The following is a 23,523-nucleotide window of genomic DNA, read 5'->3' as shown; positions in this document are numbered from 1 at the left end:
TACCAGCTTCTGGTTTTGTTGATTGAATCTATTGTTTTCCTGTTCTTAGTTTCATTTATTTCTGCTCTGATCTTTGTTACTTCTCTCCTTCTGTTTGCTTTGGGGTTTATTTGCTGTTTTTTCTCTAGTTCCTCCAGGTGCACAGTTAATTCCTCAATTTTTGCTCTCTCTTCTCTTTTAATATAGGCATTTAAGGTAATAAATTTCCCTCTCAGCACCACCTTTGCTGCATCTCATAAGGGTTGATGTGTTATGTTTTCACTGACATTTGCCTCAAGGTATTTACTAATTTCTTTTGTAATTTTGTCCTGGTTTTCTAAGAATGTGTTGTTTAGTCTCCATATATTTGTGAAGTTTGCAATCTTCTGCCTGTTATTTAATTCCAGCTTCATTCCATTATGATCCAAGATAGTGCTTTTTATGATATCATTAGTTTTGAATTTGTTGAGGCTTGCTTTGTGACCCAGCATGTGGTCTATCCTAGAGAATGTTCCATGAGCACTCAAGAAAACTGTGTATCCTGTTCTTGTGGGGTGTAATGTTCTATAAATGTCTGTTAAGTCTAGTTCATTTATCATATAATTCAACATCTCCATTTCCTTGTTGATTCTCTGTCTTCCTGTTCCATCCATTGATGAGAGAGGTGTATTGAAGTCTCCAAATATTATTGTGGAGTTATCTACTCCTTTTGGTGTTCTTAGTGCCTGCGTCATGAGTTTTGGGGCACTCTGGCTTGGCACATAAATATTTATGAATCTTATTTTTTCTTGATGAATTGACCCTTCTATTACTATATAGTGTCCTTCTTTGTCCCTTATAATTGTTTTACTTTTGCAATCTATTTTGTCTGATATTGATATAGTTACTCCCACTTTTTCTAGTTGCTGTTTGCATGAAATATCTTTTTCTAACTTTTCACTTTCAGTCTGTTTTGTCCTTGTGTCTAAGGTGAGTTCTTGTAGACAGCATATAGATGGTCCTGTTTCTTAATTCATTCTGCCAGTCTGTGTCTTTTTATTGGGGAGTTTAATCCATTAACTTTTAGTGTTATTACTGTAAGGGCAATACTTTCTTCTGTCATTTTGTCTTTTGGATTTTATATGTCATGTCTTATTTTTTCCTCTCTCTATTTTTACCCTTCCTGATAATCTTCATTTCTATACTCTTTGAGAAGTCTTTTTTTCCTATCTTTTCCTATCAGCCTGTAGCACAGACTCCCTTTAGTTTCCTGTAGTGCTGGTCTCATATTCATGAACTCTCTCAGTGTGAGTTTGTCTGAAAATATATTAATCTCCCTCATTTTTGAAGGACAATTTTGCTGGATATAAAATTCTTGGTTGTCAGTTCTTCTCTTTCAGCATGTTAAATATATTGTATCACTGTCTTCTCCCCTCCATAGGTTCTGCAGAGAAATCTACATAGTCTTATCAAGCTTCCCTTGTAAGTGATGGATTGCTTTTCTCTTGCTGCTTTCAGAATTCACTCTTTGCCTTTGACATTGGGCAATCTGATCAGTAAGTGTTCTGGAGTAGGTCTATTGGGATCTATTCTGTTTGGGGTGTGCTGTACTTCTTGAATCTCTAACTTTCTGTCTTTCATAAGAGTTGTGAAATTTTCAGTGATTTCTTCTATTATTCTTTCTGCCCCGTTCCCCTTCTCATCTCCCTCTCTGACACCCATAACATGTATGTTTGTGCATAACACTCAGCTCCCTAAGACCCTGATCATATTTTTCCATTCTTTTCACCATCTGTTCTTTCATGTGTGTGAATTCACAGGTTTGGTCTTCCAATTCACTGATCCTTTCTTCTCCCTGTTCAAATATATGGTTGTATCCCTCCATTATCTTTTTCATCTCCTTCAGTATGCCATTCATTCCCATAAGTTCTGTCATTTGCTTTTTCAAGTTTATGAATTCTTCCTTATGTCCATCCTGTGTCCTTCTTATATCCTTCATCTCTTTTGCTATGTCTTCCCTCAGTTCATTGACTTGATTTTTGAACTGATTTGGATTTCTTTGAACATCTCCAATTAGTTCTTCCTTTATCTCATTGAATTGATTTAGCAAAATTGCTCCACCTCCTGTGTCTCAGTTGAACTATTAGTTTGTTCCTTTGGCTGATCCATATTTTCATGTTTCCTAGTATGGTTCATTATCTTAAGCTGTCTAGGCATCTGACTTTCTTGATTAGTTTATTCTGGAATGTGTTTTCTCTCTTTTACCTAGGATTTTCTTGTTGGTTGGCTTTGTTATCTAGCCCTTGGTGTTTAGTTCAGCTTATCCTATTTCTTTAACTTAGATTCTGTTTAGTTGATCAGGGTTTTTCAACTCTTGTTTCTCTGTTTCTTGTCTTGCCTCTATGTAGCCTTTTTGTGTGGTGATCTCAGATATGGTCAGCCCCATTCAGATTTTCCTAGTCCAGGGAGGCCCAGGTCTCAGGAGGAGGTATGGAATTTCCTTGAGAATGAGTCCCTCCTATGAGGCCTTTAGACTCTGTTCTTCTCCTATACTGTCCAGCAGTTGGCACTTGCCAGCCCACAGTTCCTCTTCCAGTGTAAGGATGCATGGAGCCTTTAGTTCTCCAGGTGACCCTAACCCTTTTGGGGGCATGGCTGACTGAATCTAGTTTCTGAATTCCAACCCCTGAGATCTGAGTTCCCAAAAGAGCTGGGAAATTATGGTGTTTAGAGAATTTTCTTTGCCACTAGACTTATTGTTTTGTCTCTCAGAGCCATCTTCGCTCTGTTCTTTCCTGGGCTCAAATTCCAAGTCTTTGAGGCTTTTTGTAGCAGGCTTCTTAGAGTAATTGTTTTAGAAAAAGAAAAAGATTTTAAAAAAAAAGAAAAAGAAGGGCAGATTTACAGTGCTTGCAGACCTAATGGGCTATTGAAATGCTAAAAGACCAGGACTTGAGGGCAATTAAGGAACAATGAAGAAAGCAGAGAAGCTGACTTTTCAGACATGGGCTTTTCCTCCCTGGATTTGCATATGTGTCTGATTCTGTTTGAGCTCTGACTTTCTCTGTATTGTGTTCACCTGACTCCAAATAATCTCTGTTTTTATTTTGTTTTCTTTTCTTTTTTTTTTTTTTTTTTTTTTCTGTTTTGCTAGCCCTATCTCCTCTCTGCTGGGCAGACTGCACCCAGGTTTTCTGGTGTCTGCCCTCAGTTTATCTATGGGTGCAGCTTTTGTTCTCCCTCCTGGTTCCCAGCATCTACGGCCCCTCCTCCCTCAGGATTGTGCCTGGCAGGGAGGGGAATGGGCACCTTGGCCAGGAGAACTTATAGATTTTGCTGATCTAAACTGTTCCAAACATTCGTGAGTGTTATATGATGTTTGCCCAATATCAGATTTCTCTGCAGTGTCTGGTCCATGCAGTTCCTGGTTTTCTACCAACTGCCCCAGAGGAGTAACTACAATCTACACCTCACCACTCCACTATCTTGCCCCACACTCTGGATTGTCTTTTATAAAGGGGATTTATTTGGTTACAAATTTACCATTCTTTGGCCATAAAAGTGTCCAAACTAAGGCATCAACAAGAGTATACCTTCCTGAAGAATGATCAGTGGTGTCAGGAATACCTCTGTCTGCTGGAAAGGCAGGCTGCTGACATCTTCTGGTCTCTTGATCGCCAGTTGTGTTTCAGCTTCTCTCTGATCTCCTGTTCATCCTTGCTTCTTTCTTCTAGGGCATTTCTAAGTGTTGGGGGGGGTCTTCTCTTAGTGTCTCCTGGGCAAACTCTGGGCTAGCATCTCATAGTTTAGCATCTCCTTCTGTCTGTCTGCATCTCCAAGTATGGGTGGGATGCATAGTGCCATGGAGATATTTTAATCAAAGGTCTAACCCACAGTTGATTGAGTCACATCTCCATGGAAACACTCAATCAAAAAATTAATGTCTGTAATTACAAGATTGCCTTAAAGGTTATGCCTTTTTCTGGGGAACATAATATATACAAACCAGCATGCACCACCCAGTCTCCTACTCCTATCTACCACCAATACATACAAACATACCACATGAATCTCATGATTTCAAAAAAATACTTGTCAGATAATTGCTGCAAGAGTGGAAAAATTAATCCCTTTCAAATTCAATTTTCCTATTGATGTAGAAGTTTGGGCAGTCTCAATATCAGTCATGGATTATTACTTTTCCGAATGATTTATGTCAGTCAATGAATACATAAAATAAAAATAACACTGTGAGTACAAAAAATAAAAGTAACACTGGAATATACTGAAATAAATATTCAAAGTTCAACTGGCACATATGGATGTTTTATATACATTTGTACACAACACATAAACACAGACACATCAAACACACACAGACATTTGTTTAGAATAGATGAATCAAAATAGTAAACACCAATTTCTGGGGCTTCAGAGATGTTCCCCTAATGTTAAGCAAGCTGAGAAATGGCACCCTGCTTTCACTTCATATATTATCTTTACCCCAATAAGTATAGTAACTGTAAATTGAGAAACATCATAACTCCAGAGAGGCTATAAACAGTTGCACAGGGAATATGACACATATCTAGAGGATGGCATTCACATCTTTTAAGATGTGAATGACTCTAAATCCAGAGGCTGAAGTGCTAAACTTGCAAATGCAAGTGGTGACACAGGGAATAACATCTCAGTTGTGGGATAAGGCTCAAATTAAGGCATGAAGCCAGTATTCCACTCAGGTGGGAGTTTTATATATCAGGAGGACAAAGAAGCATTGTCTCACAATACTTTTTTGTAGTATAGCAGCATTAACCTTATTATTCTCTTTTAAATATGTTATTATATGTTTCATTTCTAACAAATTTCTCCTTAGCCTAGTTAATCAGGGAAAGTGTAAACTGAGAAAAATAATCCTGAAACTCTGAAAGGAAAGATGATAAATTTGGTAATAATTTATTGGGTGAAAAATAGATTGCTAATAATTCCAGAAGCCCACTTCAAGACACTTCCTTGGGCTTCCTTCCAAGTAATATTTTTCCAAGTTTACAAACAACTCGGCTGTTTGGTAAATTTAAACCTGGGGGATAACACTGTTAAGCAGGAAAAGAGCTACCCCTTTATCACCTATTGCTTTTGCATAATCATTTCATTTAATACCTTTCCTAGTAATCACTGATTATATATTTAAGCTGTAAGTATCAGGCTATATTTCTTCCTAAAGAAATTAGATACTTCTACTTTTAATAGAGCCTTTCTAACAATGGTTTTTACATGTTGCCTGAATCTTCAAGTTAAGAAATGCAAGTTACTTTTATTTTCTTTCCTTTAATGCTGTGCCTCTGTAATAGAGATTTTTTTTTTTTTTCTGCAGGAAATGGAAGAATTTGTTCAGAGCTCATGTGAAGATGGTGCTGCGGTGTTTTCTCTTGGGCCAATGGTCAAAAATATCACAGAATAAAAGGCCAATCTCATTGCCTCTGCCCTTGCCCAGATTCCACAGAAGGTTAGTTCAACTGCTTATCTTGTGGACATTGCTTTAGTTTCCTAAAAACTACCACTTTTCTTTAAATTTCCAGTAGCATATTCATCTTTTCTTTCTAAGGACTCATCCAAGTAGCTTTTGCATCCAAATTTCCACCAAAAGTCTCTGAAGCATTCTAGGATTTTTCTAACAAATACATCACAGTTGTTCTAGCCTTTACCCATTACCCAATTCCAAAGGTGTTTCCACATTTTAGGTATTTGTAACAGCTGCAACCCACTTGCTGGTATCAAATATTCTTTTAGATTCCTGCTGTGAAAACAAATACCATGCAATGACTTGGATTAACAATGGGAATTTATCAGATCATGATTTTGAGGCTAGAATTCCAAATAAAGATAGCATCAAGTTATGTGTTTCTCCCAAATTACAGGCATTCTGGGGCTAGCTGTTGGTGATTCATGATCCTTGGACTTTCTGTCATATGGCAATGCATATAGTAGCCTCTCCTGGTTTCTCTAGGTTCCATTGCCTTCTGATTCTTCTTGTGGTTTTCCCTCTTTCTTTCTGAATTTCATTCTGCTAATAAAGGGCTCTAGTGATAGGATTAAGACCCACCCTGCTCAGATTGGCTATACCATAAATGAAATGTCCTTATCAAAAGGTCCTATTTATAGTGGGTTCACCCCCATTCAAGGGGTTAGAACTTGTGTCTCTGAGGTGCATAGCTCTGAGTCAGCACAGGCTGCTATAACAATTGCAAATAGAGCGTGGTCATGAGTGCTCCTCTGAGATGAATGTGGGAACTCATAATAGAATTGTCATAACTAGAGAGAGTATTAAGTAAAAATTAATTAAATAATAATATAGTGTTTTTAGGAAGATTTGATCATTTGTCTACTCAGTCTCAAAATTACTGGAATATGCATTTTTGTAGTCATGTATTTTAAAGCAATAGATGAAAGCATTAGGCTCCCACTAACATTTCAGTAATTGAAAATAAGGGCTGGGCTGACAACTAACAAAAGTTCTGAGATATTTTAGCTCCAAGTTCTGGGAAAGGGAGAGCTGAAATGACTAAAAGTGGAGAGGAATATTTTCATGAATGTACTCCACTTCTCTAGGCATTCTTAAGACATTACCTAAGAATAGTAGGGTAAAAAGTAGCAGTCTAGAATCATTTAATCTTTCTGCATAGAGTTTTCTACAGTCAAAAATCATTAAAATCTTAATCTTATCATAAAACAATATTCCTTTTATTTCTTATGATATTCAGTTACTATTAAATTGTTGCTACTACATTTCTAAATTTCAATACTTTGGATACTGCTATTCATGGAATATCCAAGGGCTCTTTTTATTTCTATATTTTGTTAAAGTATATGAAATTCTATGAGAACAAATAGGCTAACTGAATATGCTAAAACTTTGAGTCTGTGTTTAAATATCTTCAGTTAATGGTATAGGACATCTATATCTTTCTTTACTATTTAACCTGAAATTAATCTAACAGACTTTCCAAAGAGTAAAAAGCAGGTAACATAAGGTTCATACCCTAATAAGAAACTTTACTAAACAATGGAATGAAAGCAAATCCCTGCTTTCATTCTTGTTTAATTTATTTTAAAGATTATAAAGGAAGGGAAGCAGGAAAGAAAGAAAGGAAGCTGGGGGTGAGGGGAACAAGGAAGGAAGGAGTGAAAGAAAGAAGAGCCAAAAGGTGGAATTAAGGTAGGGAGAAAGAAAATTTCTCCTTTCATGCAAAGGAAATGCAGAAAATAATAAAAAACAAATTATACTTATTAAAAACATTAAATTTGAAATGTGAGCATGGGGCAGTTGCAGTGACATAAATTTACACCAAAATTATATTGCCTTCAATAAATTTTAATGCCCAACACTAACTAAAATGTGCTTTTTCTTTTCTAACTTGGCCCCTATAATCCCATTACCCAAAACTCTTAAATTATACTTGTCAAAATGATTTTGTGAAAAAATCACTAAAATTGAAACATCAGATTGTGTATGACCTAGTGACTTAAATTTACCAATTCTTGTTTTCTGCAATAAATTAGCCCTGTGCTTTGATTAAACCAGTACTAATTTATTTTATCACTCTTCACTTATAATCTTACTACCCAAACATTTTAAATCATTACATTAAAAAATAGCTATAGTATATAAAAATACTATACCTAAGGGAACATTAGTAATCCATTAATTAATAAGGTATGCTCAAACAATCCAACTAATTTTTTCACTGATTCAAAGTACCCATTTTATAAACCCTTCTCATAAATCACTGAATGTAGGATAAGAACTGTGATTATGTGATTTTTAAATGGATCTGAAGCCTTAAATGCTATTATCATTTGGGGTTTTACTTGCAAAATAAATTCATTTCCTCCCACAGGTTTCATGGAGATACAAAGGAAAGAAGCCAGCCTCATTAGGAGCCAATACTCGGCTCTATGATTGGATGCCCCAGAATGATCTTCTTGGTAAGGTTATGAGGAGGAAAAGCTGTAGAGTGGCATGAGGGATAAAATGAGTAATGGTTTAATAGCAAAGAAATTAAAGACATGTTTAATAATTGCAAAGTTTCACACTTATTTCCTGTTTTCAAGTACATATAATAAAATAATTGCCCATTAATTTTATAGATTCATGTTTCCTCTGGTTGACTTAAGTGTGTGTTCAGTTCAGACTCATTATACTTCAAGCTTTAGGCTCAGTTCAGATAGCATCATCCAGTAAAACCTTCCTGACCACGCAAAAGTGTTAAGTCATTCTTATCCAGGCTGCAATTTTCTGTTAGAAATGTGACATGTGCTTAGCTTTTATAGAAAATGCTTCCTTCTTGAGTGATTAATCCTGTTGTTTTTTCTTTCCTTGCTATCTCTGAAATAATGTAAAAATATTATAATGAAACTCTTTCCAACTTCTCACCCCCCCCATTCCCAAAATAGGTCATCCCAAAACAAAAGCTTTTGTCACTCATGGTGAAATGAATGGGATCTATTTATCACGGGGTCCCTATGGTGGGAATTCCCCTCTTTACTGATCAGCCTGATAACATCCCACACCTGAAGGCCAAAGGAGCAGCTGTGGACATGAAAATAAACACAATGACAAGTGCAGACTTGCTCAGAGCTTTGAAAACAGTCATTAATGAACCCTTGTAAGTACAGCTGCTCTCTAAAGGGTCACCACTGATGTGTTAAATATCATACTAGAAAATACCCAGGGTTAACATTTAGGATGTTCTGAAGCACCCTCTCCCCACTCCATCCCTTGCCAGGCCCACACTGGGCTCTGGAAATGCTGGAAATGCAGCCATGAGCACACTCCAGGCTGGGCTGCCCTTTCAGGACTGTTGTCTGCTTTCAAAGTAAACAGTAATTTCTGAGATGTACATGCAGAGGCCTGAGATGGGATGGGACCAACCCAGCCCCACCCTCTTCTGGCCACTAGGAACCTCAGACAATGGGGATCAGGCACAGCAGGACCCCTGCTTCAGGCTCCACTTCTCTGGAGGCCTCTGGCACAGTGCACCCCTTCTCATAACCCAACACTGCAGATCTGTCCATAGCCACAGAAACACTCTTTGGTGAGGGCTTATTCAGAAGCCTGATGCATTAAAGTCTCTGTAATTCATAGAAACAGATAGTTGCTGTATAGATGGAGAGTTGTAGGCTCAAGTCCCCATCCCCCAACACAGCCTCACCCATCTACCCTCCCATCCCTGACTGGACTATGGCCAGCTCCTCAGCAGGTTGCAGACCCCTCAGCCCTCACCTTCCTTAATCAGAGAGGGAGCATGTGCCAAACCCTGGGGCTGAGCTGACAGCTGCAGGCAGGGAGCTGTTTGCTCACCTGGGTCCTTACCTGCAGGGCCCCAGGCTTATTCTGACCCCCAAGTTTTATAGCCCCTTGAAGCTTGAAGTCCAGGTATGTAAGCAAAGCCTCCCTTAAAGGGAAGGAACAAAAAAAATGATACCTTCAGTCTGTTCTTAAAGAAAAATTTAACTTTTGTAAATGTTTTATTTTCAAATAACCACCGTAATATGACAAATATGAAAATCACTTTCTTGTTTAATACCCAAACTAGGTCCTTTGATGAATTCAAATAAAAAGATTATTGACCTCAAATATTCCATCAAAATATTTTTCTAAATAAATATATAATGTTATGCCTTATATAAATTCACAGGTTTTTTTTTCCAGAGAGATGTTTATTTTGCAAGCTTGTATGTATAATTTACACATTATAAAGCATACATTAAGGACAGAAAAGGAAGAGATAATTTTCCTGATATTAGCAATTCTAAAATGATCATCATTAACACAAAGTGTAAACCATTCATCACTATATACATAGTATGGGAGGAGTTATAAATATTGGTTTAGTGCTATATGTGGACTTTTAAAATAAGATTTTAAATATAATATTGTGGGGAACCAAGCTTTTCATGTCACTTAGACCATGTCCAGGGCGGTGACCTGGAACGCTGGGTCACAAGCCTACATGGAACACCATTGTAGGCACGCCCTGTAAAGATGTGTGTCTTGTGACTATGACAGCAGTGTTAACCATTGACCCCAGATTGTTCCTTCTTATCCACAGCAGGATGTAAAGATTAATATCTGAGAGATCCTGAATGCTTTTGATCATGTAGCATAGTTTAGCTTTGTGTAACAAATGAATAAATAACTGGAGCACAGGTGCATCAGCACCCACTTGGCACATGATGCTGTGGGTCCCCTGCTCCCTTAAATCATAACTTTGTGTCTGTGTCTCATTTCAGCGTCGCCCTGTCAGCAACAACTGGCACCCAATGTGGGGCCTGAAGAACCGGACCTGGTTCCTAACAGAAGAATTGCTTGAATGACTGAGGTACAGCGGCGCTGGAACTCCGGTGGAGGTAATGGCCATGTTTTGTATGCGTTCCTTGTAGAACGACCCCTAGCATTTTAAGCAGGGTAATGGGTAATGTTGAAGGACACAATAAATATGTGCCATATATTTCCCTCTTGTGGCAGCTGCTGCAGGCTGGCAGTGTCAAGGTGGGGAAGTCACAAATCTTAGAATTGCTGCAGGTTATTGAAAAATACTGCTCTTGGCTCTCTTGAACTGCATGACTGGAAGCAGGTAGGTAAGGAATTGAAATAAAAACATATGCAAGGAGTTAATTTACCTGTTACTATTTGGTCTACATGGTCTGTAATTAAGTGTGTTCTTGAGCCTCTAAAAACTGATGATGAGGAGGAGTATGGGGAATCTAGTGACAGTCCTAGTCCCGATCCTCTTTCTGAAGATGAGAAGGACAATAAAGATCCTATGAAACCTGCTAAAGTCTTTTATTCCTGTCAATGCCCACAAGCTCCTTCTGCTCCTTGTTTAGATGAATGGCCTCCTCCTCCTCCACCACTTCCTCCTGCACCTAGCAATACCCAGGCACTTAAGCCTGCTCACCTTTCAGGCGTGCAGTAGGGCCTGGCAGAGGCTAGACAGCAAGGAGATTTAGAGGCTATATGTTGTCCTGTTGCCTTCCCTGTTACAATTCTTGAAGAAGTACCTCCTGGCCAAGATGCTAATAATCCTGGTGGACTTTATACTTACTTCCATGAGCATGTCCCATTTGCAGTTCTTAAAGAATTGAAAAAAGCTGTACAAACTTATGGGGTTCATTCCCCTTTTTCAGTTGGCATATTACAAAGTTTAGCTGAAGGTTCTCTTCTAATTCCCATAGATTGAACCACGTTAGCCCATACAGTCCTTAGCTCGGGAGAATATCTACAATTTAGGACTTGGTGGGTGGAACATGCAGAATGACAGGCTGCACATAATCAGCAAAATAAGGTAAATATAAATTTAGATCAGTTACTGGGCCAAGGAGATTATTCCACTGTTGAAAAACAGTCTGTTTATAATGATCAGGCAATCGAGCACATTTGCCATTGTTGTTTGCAAGCTTGGAACAAAATTGAAGCTAAAGGTAAAGCTGCACAATCCTTTCAAAAGGTTTTGCAAGAGCTGAAAGAATCATATCCAAATTTCATTGCCCGGCTCCAAGAAGCAATACACCGGCAGGTTAATAGTTCAGAGGCTGCTGATATTATTTTGCAGCTGCTATCATATGAAAATGCTAATAAAGATTGTCAATGAGCCATTGCCCCATTTAAAGGTAAAGCTAATCTTACTGGCTATATTCATTTATGCCAAGATATTGGAACTGAGGGTTATAAAGCAGAAATGATGGCTCAAGCAACGGCTAATTTGAGAATTGGCTCTCAGTTCCCAGGAAAATGCTTTTCCTGTGGAAAAATGGGTCATACTACAAAAGAATGCAGTCATTCAAAAAATAAACCTCCACAAAAGCAGCCTGGCATGTGTCCAAAATGCCAAAAAGGTCAACATTGGGCTACTCAGTGCTGATCGGCATTTCATAAAGACGACATCTCCCTTTCAGAAAATGGCAATCGGGGTGGGCTCCCAGCCCCTCGCAGAAAGGGAGCATTCCCAATCCAACATCAAAATCTGCATGCTGTCCCTCCACCAACTCCAAGCCCTCCTTCCTGGAGCTTTCCCCAGCCACCACAGGAAGCACAGCAGTAGACCTCGCTGCCAATGCTGAGGTATGTCTTCTCCCCAATAATCCTCCTGTTAAGGTCCCCACCAGCTATTATGAACCCTTACCTAAAGGGATGGTGGGTCTTTTGCTTGGACGCAGTTCACTCAATCTTAAGTGCATTCGTGTACACACTGGAGTCATTGACTCTGATTATACTGGTGAAATTCAAGTGGTCATGTCTTCCTCTATTCCCTGGACTGCCCATAAAGTTGAGTCTCTCACCTCTTACTATTACCTTATGTACCTGTTAGTTCCTCCTCTAAAAACCGGGCAGATGGAAGTTTTGGTAGCACAGGCAAGGCTGGAATTTTTCTCACAAAGGCTCTGCAAGAGCCAGGCCCTATGTGTACTCTTACAATTCACGGACATAGCTTTACTGGGCTTATAGATACGGGTGCAGATATTTCTATTATTAGTCAGCAACACTGGCCCCGACATTGGCCATTGCAAGAGGCATGAATTACTGCTGTGGGCCTAGGCTCCCCTCAAGGGCTTATGCAGAGTGTTCACATCTTACCTTGCCTTGGCCCTGAGGGACAGAAGGCCACCCTACAACCTTATGTGGCTGCTCTTGCTCTTAATCTTTGGGGCAGAGACCTACTTGAACAATGGGGTGCTACTGTGCATATCCCTCCTCCTAGTGGGGTGTACAGTATTCAAAGCCACAACATGATGGCAAATATGGGGTATGTCCCTGGCCATGGGCTTGGTGCACATTTGCAAGGTGCCCTTTCACCCATACAAGTCTCACCAAAATGTGATAGATTTGGTTTAGGATATAAACCTTTTTAGTGGCAGCCGCTGTTCATTCACCTTCCCAACCTGTCCCATTAAGGTGGACTACAACAAAACCAGTATGGGTAGAGCAGTGGCCACTTACAAAAGAAAAATTAAAGGCTTTGCATGAGTTAGTTCAAGAACAATTGTCCTTGCAGCATATCGAAGAGTCTTTTAGTCCTTGTAATTCTCCTGTGTTCCTAATAAAGAAAAAATCTGGAAAATGGAGAATGTTAACTGACCTAAGAGGTGTTAATGCTGTTATTCAGCCTATGGGACCTTTACAACCTGAGCTTCCAAATCCTGGCATGATTCCTGAAAACTGGGCCTTAGTGGTCATTGTTATTAAAGACTGTTTCTTTTCCATCCCCTTAGCTGATCAAGACAAGGAAAAGTTTGCATTTGCTATTTTGTCACTTAACAACAAAGCTCCTTCAAAATGATATCAGTGGAAAGTCTTACCACAGGGGATGCTAAATAGCCCCACAATATGTCAGTACTATGTGGACCGTGCCTTACAGCCTGTCTATTCAAAATTTTGTGATGCCTACATCATCCATTATATGGATGATATTTTGTGCTCTGCACCTCAGAAGACTGAAGTAGACGCTTTGTTCTATGCTGTTCAAAAAGCTTTACAGGATGTAGGATTGCATATTGCTGCTGACAAGGTGCAACGCACTTTACCAGTACAATATTTGGGCTCCACTGTTAACAGACTTACAATTCAACCCCAAAAAGTACAACTCCGCAGAAATGCTGTTACCACCTTAAATGAATTACAAAAATTACTAGGGGTTATAAATTGGCTTCGCCCCAAAGTAGGCATAGCTAACTATAAGTTCTCCAACCTATTTTCTCTCCTTTGTGGGGATTCTAAATTAAACAGCCCTAGATCTTTAACTTCAGCTGCAGAGAAGGAATTATACAATTAGTAGAAGCTAAACTTCAACAAGCTCAGATATCCCGCATTGATCCCACTCAAACTTTGTCTTTCCTTAGCTTTTCTACTCCAGAATCCCCCACAGGTTTGCTTTTGCAAAATGAAAAACTTGTAGAATGGCTATTTTTGCCTAATTCTTCAGTAAAATCCATATCCTCTTATTTAGATCTTCTAGCCACCTTGGTTGCTCAAGCAAGAAAAAGATCAAAGCAACTTAATGGTTTTAACTTCTGCCTCATTGTACTTCCAGTAACAGCTAAAGAACTCTCAGTTATTTTGCAACAACATCTAGCTTAGCAAATTGCTCTTGTTAACTATGTTGGCCAGCTGGATAATCATTATCCAAAAAATGACCTTTTCCAATTTATTCACCGTACACAAAGGATACTGCCAAAATATACTTCTTGTGAACCTTTAATTAACACTCCCATTGTGTTCACAAATGGATCATCTAAAGGTCAAGCTGCCTATACTGGCCCTAAGTCCAAAGTTTTAAATCTTCCTCATTTCTCTGCACAGCAAGCTGAACTGGCTGTAGTAATAGCTATTTTAGCAGATTTTCCTGAAGCCATTAATATTTTATCTGATTCTGCCTATGTTGTTCATGTAACTAGTAAAATTGAAATGGCAACTATTAAGCAACAGTTGCCTCCTTGTTTATTTAACCTTTTTCTTGAGCTACAATCAGTTGTGCATACTCGTATCACTCCCTTTTACATCACCCATATTCATTCTCATACCAATTTCCCAGGCCCTCTAGCAGCTGGCAATGCTGCTGCAGATAAATTATTGCTATGTTATTTCAGAAGCTTCTCACTTTCACTCACTTACTCATCTTAATGTACAGGGACTACTGTCTCGATTTCCCCTTACTAGAGCACAAGCTAAAGATATTGTCTCTTCCTGTCCAAATTGTCAGCTTCTCACTGCTCCTCCATTACAGGAGCCTGGTGTCAACCCTCACGGTTTAGCCCCTAATGATTTATGGCAAATGGATGTTACTCATATCCCTTCCTTTGGCCGCTTAGCCGCTGTTCATGTCAGCATTGATACATACTCTAGCTTTCTTTAGGCCACTGCACAAAAAGGTGAAACATTTCATCATGTTCGAGCTCACCTCTTTGCCTGTTTTGCCTCTATGGGCTTGCCCCATGCTTTAAAAAGTGATAATGGCCCAGCCTATACATCTGCAAAATTTGCTAGTTTTACTACAACTTCGGGCATCCGTCATACTACTGGTATTCCTTATAATCCTCAAGGACAGGCAATTGTTGAACGTGGCAATAGTACATTAAAAACTATGTTGTGAAAACAAAAAGGGGAAGATGATGGAAATCCCCATGAGAGATAATCAAAAGCCTTATTTACTTTAAATTTTTTAAATTTTTATGAGAAACTGGGTGGCACTGCCGCAGAATGGCATTTCCCAACTGAAAAAACACCAAACCATAGCTCTCAGAAAGCACCTCCCATATGGTGGAAGGATATGTTAACCAATGAATGGACAATGGGAAAATTACTAACATGGGGACGAGGTTATGCTTGTGTTTCCCCAGGTGATGGACGAACTCCAATTTGGATACCAGCCCGATGACTGAAGACGTACCATGGAGCCAACAAGAAAATTCCTGTGGGACATCGAGCCACCGGCGAGGCAGTTCCAGGGTCTGACACTGAAGATGACAGTGATCAGGCCAACACCCGGAACTAGGGAAGCCCAACACCCAACTTGGGGACAGATAAAAAAGCTGTGTCAGGATGCTGAAAAACAAGTTCAGCAAGCTCAGCTGCCTATGACAGGTCCTAACCTGATGGCGGCAATGTTAGCTTTAATTGCTATTGCTGTGAGTATATCTCTGGCATGTGCTCATTCTGGAAATTATACCTATTGGGCTTACATTCCTAATCCTCCATTGCTATAGCCTGTAGAATGGGATCATCCCTCTCCCACTGTATATTTTAGCAATGGTACTTGGCTGCCTCCTCCAATTGATGAAAGACTTCCTCAGATTCCTGAGGAGGAAGGAAAGAACTATTCTCAATCATTAGCTTTTACACATTTACCTTTGTGTGTTGGACAGGGGTGAAGGATGCCTGGCCCTGACTTGGCAAGCATGGTTATCAGTCATACCAAAGTGAGATAATGTCTCCAAAGCATCCTTGTTCCTAATATCTGGTTATAGTTTTGCCTACAATGAAAATATTATTATTCAGGACCATGCTCCACAATGCCCTATTTGTTACATACCAAAACACTGGTCACCAGAAATGCAAAGGGTATATTGGAATAATTGTAGAGCAGTTAGTGGAGTGTTAGTGCAGAATGGTTCCTATGGAATTGTAACCAACTGGTCTCCTAAGGGGTATACAGTACAGAATTGCACTAATGCAAAGTGCTCTGATTACAAGAGACTAAAATGGGAAGTTCATAATTATAATCATTCTTATAGTATTCAAACCCCAGCAAGATATCCTATTATTTGGCACGGCATTGGCTGGTCCCCACCCAAACCTACTTTAAATAATTCCTATGCTCAAGATACGCTTTGGAGGCTCCCCATTAGTTTGCATAACATTTCCAGATGGAATGGGAATTATACAATTAAGATTAATTATACTCTAAATTTTACAAAAATAGATAATTTTGGAATACAAGCCTGTGTTAGAGATCCTTATGTCTTTTGGGTAGGAAATCTCACTATTAATATTATTACTAAGGAAATCAATTGTATGGAGAATAGAAGTTGTTCACTTTACACTTGCTTGAATAACACCATAGACTCTAAAAATATTACTATTGTAATTCTTAGATGATGCAAAGGCCTGTGGCTCCCTGTTTCACAGCACAGATCTTGGGAATCATCACCTGATATGCTTATGTTACTAAAAATTTTAGAAAAAGTATATAAAAGAACAAAGAGATTTCTTGGACAGTTAATAGCATTTCTGATTGGCATAATAGCTATTGCAACCACAGCCGCTGTTGCAGGAACAGTGCTACATCAATCTATTCAAACTACAGCATTTGTTCAAAAATGGCATAGAAATGCGAGTAAAGCATGGGGGGAACAGTTACAAATTGACAAAGAAGTTAATGCTTGTCTCATACATCTAGAGAATGCTGTTCTCCTTGTAGGGGAGGAAGTTGAGAACTTAAGATACCGGTTTAAGTTACAGTGTGATTGGAACACATCAACATTTTGTGTCACTCCCCAAAAATATAACGACAACCATTTTACATGGGATAGAGTCAAGAGACATTTAATCAGACATCATGGTAATCTTACCATGGATATTTTAAAATTGCAAGAAACAGTAGATAATGTCCAAAATGCTAATCTTAATGTTCTATCAGGATCAGAGACAATGCAAGGTATTGCCAATGGCTTTGAAAAATTAAATCCTATAGTATGGGTTAAATCCTTTGGTGGTGGGTTCCTGGGTAGTATTCTCCTAATTTTGTTAATCATCTTATGTCTTTGTTTAGTCCTCAGATGCACAAGAAAAACTCTCTCAGATCTAAAGCAGAAAGAAGCTACTTGGTCCATCCTGTCTGCATTGAAGAAACAAAAAGGGGGACATGTGGGGAAACAAGATTTTCATGTCACTTAGACCATGTCTGGGGTGGTGACCTGGAATGCTGGGTCACAAACCTACATGGAACACCATTGTAGGCATGCCGTGTAAAGATGTGTGTCTTGTGACTATGATAGCAGTGTTAACCATTGACCCCAGATTGTTCCTTCTTATTCACAGCAGGATGTAAAGATTAATATCTGAGAGACCCTGAATGCTTTTGATCACGTAGCATAGTTTAGCTTTGTGTAACAAATGAATAAATAACTGGAGCACAGGTGCATCAGCACCTACTTGGCACATGATGCTGTGGGTCCCCTGCTCCCTTAAATCATAACTTTGTGTCTGTGTCTCATTTCAGCGTTGCCCTGTCAGCAAAATAATATCATTTGATTTAATGGAAAAATTCAAATGAAACTGTAAGCTTTATTGAATTTTAGATAGATCTCTTTATTCTTAATTTTTCCTCTTAAAGAATTCCCTAAGAGAATTAATACGTTGTATGTATATAACATTTTGGGTCATTATTTTTACCTATGCATTTTAAATTTAGTAATTGTCATTTAAATCACTACTATGGAAGTAATATTATTCACAATTTGTATTACTTATATGACAGTTCTTAAAGTTGTTCCTATTTGCTAATGCTGCCATTAAGCAAAATACCAGGAATGAATTGACTTTTATAAAGAGGGTTTATTTGGTTACAAAGTTCTGGAGGCCAGGAAAATGTCCAAATGAGGCATCAACACAAGTATACCTTCACTGAAGGAAGGCCTGTGGCATCTGGAAACCTCTGCTAGCTGGGAAGGCACATAGCAGGCATCTGCTGATCCCAGGTTGTGTTCCAGCTTCACTCTCAGCTCCCGTGCATTCTTCAAAGTGTCTCTGTTGGCTGTAGCACCTCCTTCTGTCTGTGAATTCTTTTATAGGACTCCAGTTATTCAATTAAGAGACCCACTCTAAATGGGTGGGATAACACATCCATGGAAATTATCCAATCAAAGGTCTTGCCCAAGTTGATTGAGTCATATATTCATTGAAATATTCAGTCAAAGGATTCCAACCTAATCAAAACTAATATATCTGCCCCCACAAGATTGCTTCAAAGAACATGCCATTTTGTGGGACATAACAATCCAAAATGGCACATTCCACCCCCAGGATCCCAAAAAAGTCATGATCTTTCCATATACAAAATACATTCATCCCATCACAATATCATGAAAATGTAAATCATTTCAGTAACAACAGGTAAGGGCAGGATCTTATCAAAATCAGTTACAGTTTTGATCTGTCCTAATGCAAAATTCCCTTTTAGCTGTGTACATGTGAAACCTAGAACAAGTTACCTGCTTCCAATATAAAAAGGAGGGACAGTCATAGGATAAACATTTTCATTGTCAAAGGGAGAATGTGAAAGGAAAACAAGGTTCACAGGATCAAAACAGTTCCTAAGACCCACAGGCCATAGTTCACTAGACTTCAAAGTCTGAGTCTTGGGGCTTGAGAGAATGGGAGTCCAACCCTTTCAAAAGGCTTTCACAGCAGCCCTTTTCTTTACAAATGCTGGAGTGAGTGCTCTAACATATCCGCACATTGAGGAGTCCACCTTCTTCTCTGCCCCACCATCCTCAAGCATCTGGGTGCCACCTGGGTTCTGTCTCTCTGGGGCAAAACCTCTCCCCTCTCCAAACTGTGCAGTGATGGCTCTACTCTCCTCAATCCCTGGGAAATGTGTCCCATAGTCTTGAGCCCTGGGGTGGCAGCAATTTTCCTGAGCATCCAGGCAGAAGATCCACCATCTACCTCAGGGATAAACTCACCCTTTCCATAAGCATGTGTTTCTCTGGTCTCCTTGCCTGAGATTTCTTGGCTTCAGACCTTAGCTTCCACGGTTCCACATTTGAAGTCATTTTCCCTTCAATTTGTCCCTTCTCCATCCCCTCCTGTCCAGTCTGGCAGTGGCTCTGTTTATATAGATCTTGCAAAAAAAAAATTTGGCTTCACATGAAGCACACAGGTCAAAAGCATTAGACAAGGGGTTTCCACAAATCCTTTCTGGATTACTCCATCTCCAATCCTAGCTTGTACTGAAATGGCTTTCTCTTTCCATGTTTCGATAAATCCTCATGTGGGGCTGTAGCTTTTGAAGTTTCACTTTCTGGAAGCCCAAGGTTTTCCAGACCATCAATTTCTGGATTCTTTTTACCCAAGAATTCATCTCTCAGCTTATCCCTCTCCTCTTGCATTTTATTGTAAGCTGCAAGGAGAAGCCAGGCCACACTTTCAATATTTAGTGTCAAAATCTCTTCAGCCAAGTATCCCAGCTCATTGCTTTCAAATTCTGCCTTTCATCCAACAGTAGAGCTCAATTTTGCCAGATTCTCTGCCACTTTAAAACAAGGATCACCTTTCTTCCAGTTTGCAATGACATATTCAACATTTCTGTTCAAGGCCTCATCAGAGCTATCTTTGGAGTCCATATTTCTACCAACAGTCTCTTCAAAGCCAGCTAGGGCTTTTCTATCAAGCTCCTCACAATTCTTTCAGAAACTTCCCCTTATCCATTTAAAAAGCCATTCCAACATGTTTGGTATTTGCAAATTCAGAAGCACTGCACTCCTGGTACCAAAATCTGTTCTGGTTTTAAAATGACTCTCCCAGGCAAAATCTGGGCTAGCAAAACTCTGCTTTCAACAATCATCTCCAAAATGTCTCTCTCAGCTGCAGCACTGAGCTCTTTCTCTCTCAGATCTTATAGGGCTCCAGCAAGCTAATCAAGACCCAGACTGAATGGACAAGGCCACACCTCCATTAAAATAATCTAATCAAAGTTATAACCCACAGTAGGGTGTGTCACATCTCCATGGAAACAACCTAATTCAAATATCCCACAAGATTGGATTAAAAAATCATGGCTATTTCTTGGAGGGGCATAATGTATCCAAACCAGCACAGGTAGAATTGACATCTTGATGACATCTCATCTTCCAATCCGTGAATATGGAATGTCCTTCCATTTATGTAGGCCTTCTTTGATTTCTTTTAGCAATGTTTGATAATTTGCTTTGTACAGATCCTTTACATTCATGGTTAAGTTTATTCCTAGATATTTGATTCTTTTATTTGCTATTGTAAATGAACCTCTTTCATAATAACCACCTTTTATAGCTCTTTATTGGTGTATAGAAATATTGCTGCTTTTTGCAAGTGGATCTTCTATGCTGCCACCTTGCCTAATTCATTTATTAACTCTACTAGATTGTTGTAGTTTTTCAGGCTTTCTAAATATAGGATAATGTCATCTGCAAATGGGGAAACTTTTATTTATTGCTTTCCAATTTGGTGCCTTTTGTTCTTTCTTACCTAATTGCTCTAGTTAGAACTTCTAGCACAATGTTGGATAACAGTGTTGACAGTTGGCATCTTTGTCTTGTTCCTGATCTTACAGGGAAAGCTTTCAGACTCTCGTCATTCAGTATGATGTTAGCTGTGGGTTTTTCATACATATCTTTTAAAATGTTGAGGAAGCTCCTATGATACCTACTTTTTGAAGGGTTTTTATCAAGAGAGTGTTGTTGATTTTGACAAATGCCTATTCTGCATCAATCAAGATGATCATGTGGTATTTCCCTTTCAATTTGTTGATGTCATGAATTACATTAATTGATTTTCTTGTGTTGAACTACCCTTCATACCTGAGATAAAACCCACTTGGGTATGGTATATAATTCTTTTAATGTGTTATTGGATGCAATTTATAATAATTTGTGGAGGATTTTTGCATCTACTTTCATTAGACTGACTGGTCTGTAGTTTTCTTTTCTTGTAATATCTTTCTCAGGCTTAGGTATTAGGGTGATGTCAGCTACATAGAATGAATTGGGGACTGTTCCCTCTTCTTCAACTTTTTTTGGAAGAGTTTGAGCAGGATTGGTGCTAATTCTGCTTGGAATTCTTGATAAAATATACCCATGAAGCCATTTTGTCCTGAGCTTTTCTTTGTTAGGACATGCTTGAAGACTGATTCAATCACTTTACTTGTGATGGCTTGTTGTGGCCTTCTATATCTTCTCGAGTTACTGTTGATTGTGTGTTTTAGGACATTGTCCATTTCATCTTGTTGTCCATTTTGTTGGCATACAGTTATTCATAGCATCCTATTAAGATCTTTTATATTTCTTCAGGGTCCATAGTAATGTCCCCTTCTCATGTCTGATTTTATTTGTATCTTCCCTGTTTTTATCTTGGTCAATCTAGCTAAGGATTTGTCAAATTTTTTGATCTCAAAGAATGAAATTTTGGTTTTATTGGTTCTTTCTATTGTTTCTTGAAATTTCTCTGCATTTATTTCTGCTCTAATGTTTGTTGTTTCTTTCCTTCTGCTTGCTTTTGGATTAGTTTTCTGTTCTTTCCCTAGGTTCTCTTGGTGTTCAGTTATATCTCTCATTTTAGTTCTCACTTCCTTTTAATGTAGGTGTTTAGTGCTATAAATTTCCTTCTCAGCACTGCCTTTGCTGTATCCCAGAAATTTTGGCATGTATTTTTCTTTTCATTCATCTAGAGATATTTACTGATTTCTCTTGCTATTGCTGTTTTTACCTTTTATTGTTAAGAGTGTTTTGTTTAACCCATATTTGTGAATTTTCCATTTCTCTGCATTTTATTTCCTGCTTCATTCCATTATGATCATAGAAAGCACTTTGTATTATTTTAACCTTTTTTATATTTATTAAGACTAGTTTTGTGCCCCAGCTTGTTTTCTATCCTGGGAGAATGTTCCGTAAGCACTTCAGAAGAATGTATATACTGCTTTTTGGGTTGCAATATTCTACACATGTCTTTTAGGTCTGATTAATTCATCATATTATGTAGGTTCTCTGTTCCTAACTGAATCTCTGTTTATATGTTCTAGCTATTGAAGAGAATGATGTGTTGAAGTATTTCACTACTATTGTGGAGTTGTCTAATTCTCCCTTCAATTTGTCAGTGTTTTTCCTCATATACTTTGGACATCTGATTTGGTGCATATATACTTATGATTCTTATTTCTTCTTGGAGAATTGCTGATTTTATTAATATACTTTGTACTTCTTAGTCTCTTATATATTTTTTCATTTAAAGTCTATTTTGCCTGGCAATAGTATCATTACCTCAGTTTTTTCTTTTGTTATTGTTGTTGTTTTGTTTGTTTATTACTTGCCTGGAATATCTTTGTCATCCTTTCACTTTCAACCTATTTATATCTTTGGGTCTAAAATGATTCTCTTGTAAACAGCATATAAATGGGTAATATTTTTTTATCCATACTGCCAATCTGTGTCTTTTGATTGGGGAGTTTAATCCATTAACAATTAATGTTATTACTTACAAGCAGTACTTTCATCAACCATTTATCCTTTGGCTTTTATTTTTCAGATATAGTTTTTTCTCTCTTATTATCTTATACTTATCATCACTAATAATCTTCATTTGTATAGTCATCTTCAAGCCCCTCTCTCCTGTCTTTTCTTTTTATCCAGTAGAACTCCCTATATTATTGTAGGGCAGGTCTCTTTGATGAACTCTCTTAGCTTCTGAATATTTTAAACTCTCCCTCATTTTTGAAGGACAGCTTTTCTGGATAAAGAATACTTGCCTAGCAATTTTTCTCTTTCATTTTCTTATATTTATCATACCACTGCTTTCTCAACTCCATGGTATCTAATGTGAAATCAGCACAAGTCTTATGCAGCTTCACTTGTATGTGGTGAATTACTTTTCTCTTGCTGCTTTCAGAATTCTTTTATTCTCTTTGGCATTTCACAGTCTGATTAGTATGTGTCTTGGGGTGGGTCTATTTGGATTTATTCTGTTTAGAGTACATTGAGTTGCTCAAATTTACATTTTTATGTCTTTTATTGGTTTGGGAAATTTTCAGCCATTGTTTGCTCAGATATTCTTCTTGGCCTTTTACCCTTTTCTTCTCCTTCTGGGACACCTATGAGCATATTCTTGTGCACTTTGTGTTGTCAAACATCTCCCTAAGACCTTACTCAATTTTTTCCATTTTCTTTTCCATTTGTTCTTTTGTCTATTCAAATTCTGTTGCTCTGTCTTCTAGCACACTGATCCTTTCTTCTGCCTCTTCATATCTGCTGTTGTGT

At 38.4% G+C, this 23,523-nt stretch overlaps 1 protein-coding gene and 1 pseudogene across 1 annotated transcript; both read left to right on the top strand.

The window, feature by feature from the left end:
• LOC119530300 overlaps positions 1–23,523 on the top strand; it is an 89,329-nt pseudogene that overhangs the window by 54,076 nt on the left and 11,730 nt on the right.
• Positions 15,285–17,545, top strand: LOC119529483 (pyrin domain-containing protein 3-like). The gene is made up of 2 exons (XM_037829924.1): positions 15,285–15,642; positions 17,286–17,545. The coding sequence occupies exons 1-2, from the start codon at positions 15,406–15,408 to the stop codon at positions 17,319–17,321; spliced, it is 273 nt and encodes a 90-aa protein (XP_037685852.1). The 5' UTR covers positions 15,285–15,405; the 3' UTR covers positions 17,322–17,545.

This window comes from Choloepus didactylus, chromosome 3, assembly GCF_015220235.1.
Source record: "Choloepus didactylus isolate mChoDid1 chromosome 3, mChoDid1.pri, whole genome shotgun sequence".
Classification (NCBI taxonomy): domain Eukaryota; kingdom Metazoa; phylum Chordata; class Mammalia; order Pilosa; family Megalonychidae; genus Choloepus; species Choloepus didactylus.
This window is presented reverse-complemented; position numbering and strand designations above follow the sequence as displayed.

What these genes read in the sequence shown, in the direction of transcription:
- LOC119529483 (XM_037829924.1), top strand. Translation starts at nt 15,406, where the DNA reads ATGGAGCCAACAAGAAAATTCCTGTGGGACATCGAGCCACCGGCGAGG. An exon ending in TAGCTTTAATTGCTATTGCT is followed by an intron (nt 15,643 to 17,285) that starts GTGAGTATATCT and finishes GTCTTTGTTTAG; the next exon opens with TCCTCAGATGCACAAGAAAA.